At 31.3% G+C, this 8,607-nt stretch overlaps 2 protein-coding genes across 2 annotated transcripts in view; both read right to left on the bottom strand.

Moving 5' to 3' along the window:
* LOC105159895 (haloacid dehalogenase-like hydrolase domain-containing protein 3) lies at positions 262–3,313 on the bottom strand. Its single transcript, XM_011077108.2, has 6 exons — positions 2,851–3,313; positions 1,928–2,034; positions 1,545–1,653; positions 1,164–1,325; positions 880–1,053; positions 262–569 (listed from the first exon to the last, which is right to left on the bottom strand). The coding sequence occupies exons 1-6, from the start codon at positions 3,133–3,135 to the stop codon at positions 540–542; spliced, it is 867 nt and encodes a 288-aa protein (XP_011075410.1). The 5' UTR covers positions 3,136–3,313; the 3' UTR covers positions 262–539.
* The window catches only part of LOC105160052 (protein STRICTOSIDINE SYNTHASE-LIKE 2), a 5,757-nt gene continuing 5,569 nt past the window's right edge, over positions 8,420–8,607 (bottom strand). The window contains exon 5 of the mRNA XM_011077317.2: positions 8,420–8,425. Coding sequence (XP_011075619.1) covers positions 8,420–8,425 — 6 coding nt within the window. The remainder of the gene's footprint in view (positions 8,426–8,607) is intronic.

Genomic DNA, 8,607 nt, shown 5'->3' with positions numbered 1-8,607 from the left:
ATATTAAATAATACGAATCTATTATTAACATAACACAAATACAAATATTAAGCAAAAATAGTATATTTTTAACATATAGGAACGAAATAACCTTTAATCAATTAATTTTATTTCAAAAGTAATTTTTTTTCAAATACTACTCAATTTATATTTTATCAACTTTTCACATTTTTTATAAATACTACCAACTTTGATTCTGTTACGACGTCCCACTTTTTCTACATAAATCAATTATTTAAAAGCACAATTTTTCTCAAACACTCCCTAGGTGTAAGGAAGTCAAATTTTTCAGAAAGGCAGAACATGTCTAAAGAGAACTCTTACACAGCAGCCATCACATAAATTGGCTGAAGTTTGCAACAAATAACCAGAAAGAGTGAAAGCCAGTTCAGTTATGCTCTTTATTCTAACTCTACAATGGACTCTCTCATCTCCCTCGTATTGATATAAAAACAAGATGGAAGCAAGCTACAATATATACAACGATGCCGTTTCATACATCGCCAGCATCTCTACTCGAAGAGATGTTCCGCTTTCACTCACACCTGAACTCCTATTCTTTGAGCAACCTGAAACCGGAGATGAAATGGAGACATTTGGATACATTCGACAGCAAAAATCTTAACAGAAAATGAATAAGTCGAAGAAATTTTCTTGGGTCATGATCATTTAGTAGTGAACGTGACAACGGTACAAAAAACGATGGGAAGGGGGAGGATAAGATGAAGAAAAACATTGATTGAAGTGTCGCATTAAGAAGCTTAGTTTTAGATTCTGCACCCAAATTTGAGTAGTTTTTCACATAATTTCGACAGAGTACGTGTTGCTCATTGAAAGAGAAAGACTTATAGCAAGTGAAGAACTAAATTCTTGAAATACCTCCTTGAAGGATTTAACATCACTGCCCCACAGCCAGGCATCACAACCGGCATCTCTGGCGCCCCATATGTCGTTTCTTCGATCATCTCCAACATGTACAGCATCCTCAGGTTGTACTCCCAAGAATTCACAAGCTTTCAAGAATATCATAGGATTTGGCTTCTCTGCTTCGACCTGTTCCGAATAAATCAGAATAGTTACATAGCATCAGCCATAAAATTTCAGTTTTTATATGTCGAGAGCAATAAAAGTTAGAGAAACCAGAAAGAAACGCGTCAACTTACTTCAGCGGATACTGCCACAGCATCAAACCAGTGATCGCATTTCAGTGCTCTCAACAATGGTCTTAACCTAGTGTCAAAGTTGGACACAACAGCCACTTTTACTCCTGATTTTCTGAGAGCCTGGAACACTTTCTCAGCATCTGGATCACATAGATGCCAAGCCTGTTGAAAGTAAACACATCGTGTTACCGGATAGCATGAAACCGGGAAACAGCAAGAAAAACTATGGATGGGCAAGAGGCCGTTGGTCAAATTAGCATTTCGGTGGAATTTATTTCGCTTTTAAAGAAAGTAACACGTCCTATTAACAAACTAAAACTGTTAGATTTTGCACTTGCATTCGATTACAATGAACAAGTAAAAATGTGTCAACCAGCCAACCTTTTCAGTGGTATAATAGTTGTACAGCTCCTCAAAATACTGAGAGTCTGAGCAGCCGGTAGAAGAACTGACTATAAATTGCCAAAATGGTCTCCCATCATTCACATATCTGCTCATCACCAAAAACCAGAAAGAATTTAAATCTCGTTATTAAAGTACTAATGATTTAGGCGACGGAATCATAGAGGACTATATGCTATGGAACTTGAGCTAACTTAAGGGGAAAAAAAGAAAAAAAGGGAGAAATATGTACACGATTACCAAACGAGTTCCATCTGGTTCAAACAATTGCTTCTTACGTGTATAGCCTCACATGGCAATTGAGTGACCAACTTAAACACTAAAGCTTTTATTAAATGGAGTAATGGAGACAAGGATTTTACCTGAGACGGGATCTACCCCAAGGCTGCCCGTAAGCCCATCTGTATCGGTTCAATATCTCCCCTTCGGAGTACTCAACTCCATACTTTTCCCCAATCTGTCGATAGATCTACATCACAGCAACTATTTCAGTAAAATGGATCATCTTGAACATCAATACAAACAAATTCAAGACCATTTTAGTAACCAAAGGGAACCCAAATCCGTAAACACTCAACCACTTAACACAAATGGAAACAAACAGGTCCTGTGTGAACTCGACAGAGACGCAAGAACTATGACTAGAACCGGAAACTACTGCGTAGAGATTATTCATAAGTTGATAACCTCCTTATTAGAACCTTGTAATGTCCAAATTATAAGAGATCAGCACCAATTTACCAAAAGGGAAAAACAAGAATAACATGTGCGTGTAGCTCTAGTAGTCCCTTGTAAAAGAAACAGTAGAAGAACTGTGAGTACAACAGCAAAAGAGGGAAGTGATTTCCCTTTTCAAAACCCATGTACGACTACATAAACGACACCAAACGCCGGCCAATGAAGATCTTTCTGTCAAACGGTGCACTGATCAACAGAAGCTCAACGATTAATTGAGCCGACAGAGTGAATGCTAGGACCAAGTTGGACACTTAGAGCCTTCAATTCAGCACCCGAAAATCATACAATTCCTTCAATTATCATATGCATGCATACCCTCAATCCACAAACAACGAAAAATAGTTCAAACAAATCAAAATTTAAGGGTTGCAATTTGTTTTAGTATAGTTTCATGCATCCAAGCCCAGATCATTAACTCTGTTGAACATTAGATGGATTTCACAAAAAACACACATCCCTGAAAATGACGAACTTCAATACTGAGACAAAACCATTCTTGAAATCACACAAAACGAAAACTAAAACAAAAAGGTAGAAACAGAAGAACCTGTGCCATGGGCTGGGAGGGAACAACGAGAGTGCCGACTGCATCAACGAGTAGGGCCTTATGCGTCAGCCCACCATACAAATTCCTGCGATAATCCTCGTACTCCTTAATCAAGCCCAGTATTCTCGACCCACTCAACCCATCCGCCTGAGGAGCTGACGGCGGCGGAGGCGGCTCCACAGCAACAGCTGCGGAGCTGGAGAAAGATTGGGATCCAGGGCCAAAACGGCGCAGATTAGAGGGAGCGAAGAGTTTGCTGATCTTGGTTCTAGCTGAAGAAGCCATCTTTCTGTTTCTTCTCAAGGATTGCTCCTACACATTTGACGGGTACTGTGGTGTGCGTACGAAGCTTTGCTGAAATAGAGGAGCTGCTGCTCTGTGTCCGTGGCAGTGTGAGTGAAATTGTATTTGTACCGTATGTATAATTGTCTGTATGCCTATTGTGTACGACTCTGTGGGCTTTTTCTGTAGTAGAGGAGCCAAATGGCAGGGGATGGGGGGAGATATGTGGAGGATCGTTCTGGACTCATATTACTATTTTGCCCTTTATTTTATTTTTTTACCATCCCTTTATTTTTCATTATTAAGTTTAATAAGCAGTTTAATACATTCAAATAAAATTCAAGACCCCCATATATTAATTTTTAATTTAGATGTGTTGAATTATTTAACTCAAATAACCTAAACAAATATAATATAATTAATATAATTTTTTTTATCAGATCACCCCAAAAAACTACCATCATGAAGAAGATGGGGTCAATAAAATAAAATATATATAAAATAATAAGTTAATTATTAAAATTATAAAAAAGATAGTGTCAAAGAAATGAATGGAAATAAAAAAGAAAAAGAATAACTATTGAAAGATAATAAAGGAGTGAAAAGTTAATAAATAAATAAATAAAATTAAATATTAAAATCAGTATATCAAAATAATTGAGACATCAATTTACCTCTTTTCAATTATAAATAGTATAAATAAAGATCGTATAAAAAATGCCCATCTACTGTTAAAATTATCAAATTCGAATCTCCCACCCCAATTTTGAAAATTCAGCTTGAGTAGATAAAAATAGGCTGTATTTGCAGGTTACAATAGTAGAAGAATTTTTTTAAGAAAAATAAGGGTACTAACTATTATTAATCAAAATAAATCGATTTTAATAATTTTTTTTGAATATCAATATCTAAACAAAGATCATTAAAACAATCATACCCTAATCAATATTATCAAATATTAAATCTAATCAATACCTACTATGTACTAGAAACAACGCATACTATCCAATAGAAGGGGAGTTTTTATACCACCTTCGTAGTACGAATTGGCAAACTGACTAATATTGTTTTTAAATTTTCACTTTTAACAAGCAAATTACACTTTTGTTATATAAAAAATATTGATATTCAACAATTATAATAATTTGTACTTTATTGTAATAACTATATTTTGGCTGGAATTTTACCGCTTTAATAATGATAATTTTTAATTTTTCTCATTTTAAAACACAAAACATACGCAAATTATAAAATTATTGTTTAAGAAAAATCTAGACCACGATAATGCAATGAAAATTAATTTTAGAATGCGTGAATTGTTCGTTCTAACATTGAACTTATATTTATATGTTACATCATCATTAATATCGGTCCATTTCCTTATATTTTTATATACACTAACCGTTGTGGCATGTTATCAGCATTAGTATCTCAATATATTACCAACTACATGATTAAATTCGACACAATGGCACTCGAATTTTACACACATACACACACACACAAAAAAGAAAAAGAAAAACAAATTCTTAAAAAAGATGTATCGAGCACGGTCTATTTCCTTACATTTTTATATAAACTAGTCGTTATGACACGAAATTTTTATGTGCATATAAAAAATAATTTTTCATATTTTAAAATATATTATAAATAAGAGTAATATACACTATTGATTATTATGGTTGGAAACTGTCCTAAACAGTTGCAATTGAATCACATGGGCTGTTTATAAATTATGTGTTAAACAATGTTATCTTTAACGCACATGTGTTTGTTTGGTAATTATGGGAAATTTTAATGACATCAGTTGTTTTTTCTTTTAAAAATTTACTTATTATTTATTTCATACTCTACTTTGAATCATACATTTCATAGAAACTTATTATTAAATATATATTTTTTGAATTAATTTCATTACACTCAAACAAATATTTAAATTGAATATCGAGTAGTTTGAGATGACTCTCAACCCTAACTATAAAACAACACAATAAATGTTTTATGTGTCGTTTATACTGAGGGTTGCAATAATTACAAATACTTGTCTCTTTGTTTGAAAAATTATAAATACCTAATTGTGGAAACTGATTGTAGGGGATATTTGTTAAAATATTTGTAATTTCAGGGGTTATTGTAATTTTCAAACAACGAGAACGTATTTGTAATTGGGATAAACTTTAAAGAAGTCTTTATAATTTAATTTTATATATAATTATATACGTACAAGTATTGCGTTCCACGATAATTAATAAAAAATAATAAAAAGATTGTAGATGTAGCAAAATAAATATTTTAAAATTTTGGATGAAATGAAAGAAAATTGAGTAAAAGCAAAAGAAACAAGAGAAGCTGGTGTGGCAAATGAATAAAGGTGTGTTTGGATCCTTGTCAGCGGATTCTAGCACCGCATTATGCATGCGGGTCCACGTTACCAAAGTGAGGCCCACCTTTGACGTCTGACACGTCGACCCCTTCCACTTTAATTGACCACGCGCAACTACCATTGGCGGTCGCCCATTTGGGAGTAGTGACTGTTCAGATACACCAGAGGGTGATTTTTATTTCGGTTCCACTCGAATAAATAAATAAATAGGTTAATCTCATTCTGTCATTCGAATTATAATTATTTTTATATATTTGATATTTAATTTTTTTATATTAATTTACTATTTTAATTTTATAAAATTTTGTATTTTATTATTTATTATTCTTTTTTTATTATGTCTTTTGTCAAAAAAGTTTCATATATAGTGCACATGTGATATTTATAAGTATGATATGATATTTTTTACATATGCACAGTATGTGATATTTTTCTAGCAAAAAAATAAAAAATATAATCATATATGATAAAATAAAAATTTTACAAAATTAAAATGATAAACTGATACAAAAAAAAAAATTAATTCCAAAATATAATATGAGCATATATAGTTCTAATAGCAAAATATACCAAATAACAGCAAACAGATTACACTTATACGTACTTTGAATTATATTATTATTTTTAAATAAAAACAAAACTAATTATCCATAAAAAATGTTAAATCTATTAATTATAAATGTACATGAATCGAAAAATAATTGATGGGTTTTTTAGTCAATTCATATATTATGATAATCAGAGTTAGTTATGTATCGGATAAAATCTCAGTAAATATTATTAGTAGTCAGGAGCACATTCAATACGTACATAACTAAAATTTTTATTATTTTTATTTAATTGAAAAAGCAAAAATTAATAATTAAACAGCATTGATAATATAAATTAATTTTAAATGGATATGGATGCAAAATTATTGTTATAACTAATAATTTGAGAGAAATAGTTATTATAGATAAAATAAGGGCATTTTAGGAAATCGATATTTTGTCTACCAATATAGACGTATCATAGATCTAAGATGTCCACAAATTTTAGATATTCACATTCCAAGTATTTTATTTTGAATTTTGATTTATATATTATTTTAAATATCGTAATTCATACCACAACACCGCTCTGAATTGAAAATAGTATATATTGCATAGGTCAAATTACAGCCAACTCCTTCGAGATTTGATATAATTATAAATGGCTTCTAGTTGTTTGAAAAATTACAAATATTCTCCCTGATTTTAACAATCGTCTAATAACAATCTCATTCCATTAGCCTTTATTATGCTTCCATCTGATCAAAAGACCCTTTTAAATTATGAATTATAGTTTTTTTATATATTTTTTAAAATATTTTTGTGAACTAATATTCCATATGTAAAGTAGTAATGTCCACCTGCCCGTTTAGGAGCTGCATAGTTATTTTTCATTAGATGAATTTTTCAAACAATGAGGGGGTATTCATAATTATGATAAAGTTTATGGGAGACAGTTGTAATTTAACCTATTATATATCAAGAATTATCGATTATTATTTTAATAAAACGATGAATAGATGTATTAATAAAAAAAAAATCCTAAAATATTTTGGTGCAAATTTAAGAAAGAGACGAAATAGATGAGCAAAATGCAATGTGATTTTCTAGATGATTTCAAGTGTTTGAGAATAAGTCCAAGAGAATGTACAAATAGTTGAATTTTTTCTAATATTTATTATTTTTCAATATGTGATTCTTCTTTTTTGTTTGTATTATTTTGATTCAGCTCAACATGTAAAACAAAATGTAGTTTTCTAGAAAATGAAAGTTTAGGACATTATTTGTGGCGTGGATTGAAATAAATATGGTCCATGGAAATAAATGGACAATATATAAAGTAAGAGGGTCAAAGTGCAATTTGGAGAGATTATTGGTCAAGAATGAATGAATCCCCAAATCTAATTTGTGGAAACAAGTGTATTTGGGACCACCCTCTTTTGAAATTTGAACCCCCTCTCCTAATCAAATCATACACATACATGGGCGATGTGGCACTATTTTTCTTGAAATTTGAAAATGACCCCACATGTATCATTTTATCACAAGAGGACCCCAATAGATTATCAGTGTGATCACAAATAGGAGGACATGTCTGCACCATCATTTTCAACCCTCAAAAAATCTTCCATAAGTTGCAAAATCACACGACACGGAACCGTATAATTGGAGAAAATCTATAAACAACCATCCTCTGCGTCCCCACAAGTATAATTTTTGCTGCATCTAGCGTTGTTACAACCTTAAATACTTTCCTCTTTACAACCCACACAACTTAACGAATCGAATGACTATTGCCGAGATCTTCCTAGTGTGCTTTTAATGGTTGTTTATTTTGTAGGGCTTGACTTGATAAATTTGAAACGTTCGGTGCTCATTAGTAATTACAAATAGGGTTGATTACACTTACACCCCCTCTAAAAATGCTAAATTATACTTTCCTTCAAAAAAAAATTAGAATTTATATTTACACTCCTTCCGAAAATTCTAAATTTACACCTGACCCCCCTTCTATTTTTGGGTTTGGACAAAAAATGCCTACATAAGCAAAACAAAATAATTTAATTTTGTCCCTCATTAATCATTCCAATTTATATTTTTATAAAGGAATAAACATAATATACATGGAGAGAGGTTAATATCATTACATTTTTCACTCATAAGTACAAAATCATTTCATGAAAACATTAAACGAAGGGTAAAAAATTAAAAACTTATGCAATTATTTTTACTAATGTCAGCATTGGTCGTTTAAATCACAACAAAAGAGGGTTAAGTGTGAATAACGAATTTTTAGAGGGAGCGTAAGTGTAATTTCAATTTTTTTTAAAGAAAAGTATATTTTTTCATTTTTAGAGGATACCTAAAAGTGTAATTAGCCCTAAAAAATAAAAAAAAACATAATAACAGTTTCTCCAATATCAATGATTAAAAGAAGAAACATAAAATGATTTGGTATTAATCCAAAGACATGGGAAGTTTTTTTTTAATAAGAAAAGAGCTGGTAACAGATCCTACCCACAAATTCCCATTATATTCCTCAACCTCACTAATTCCATCTCT

This window comes from Sesamum indicum, linkage group LG4 (genome assembly GCF_000512975.1).
Source record: "Sesamum indicum cultivar Zhongzhi No. 13 linkage group LG4, S_indicum_v1.0, whole genome shotgun sequence".
NCBI classification, from domain to species: Eukaryota; Viridiplantae; Streptophyta; class Magnoliopsida; order Lamiales; family Pedaliaceae; genus Sesamum; species Sesamum indicum.
This window is presented reverse-complemented; position numbering and strand designations above follow the sequence as displayed.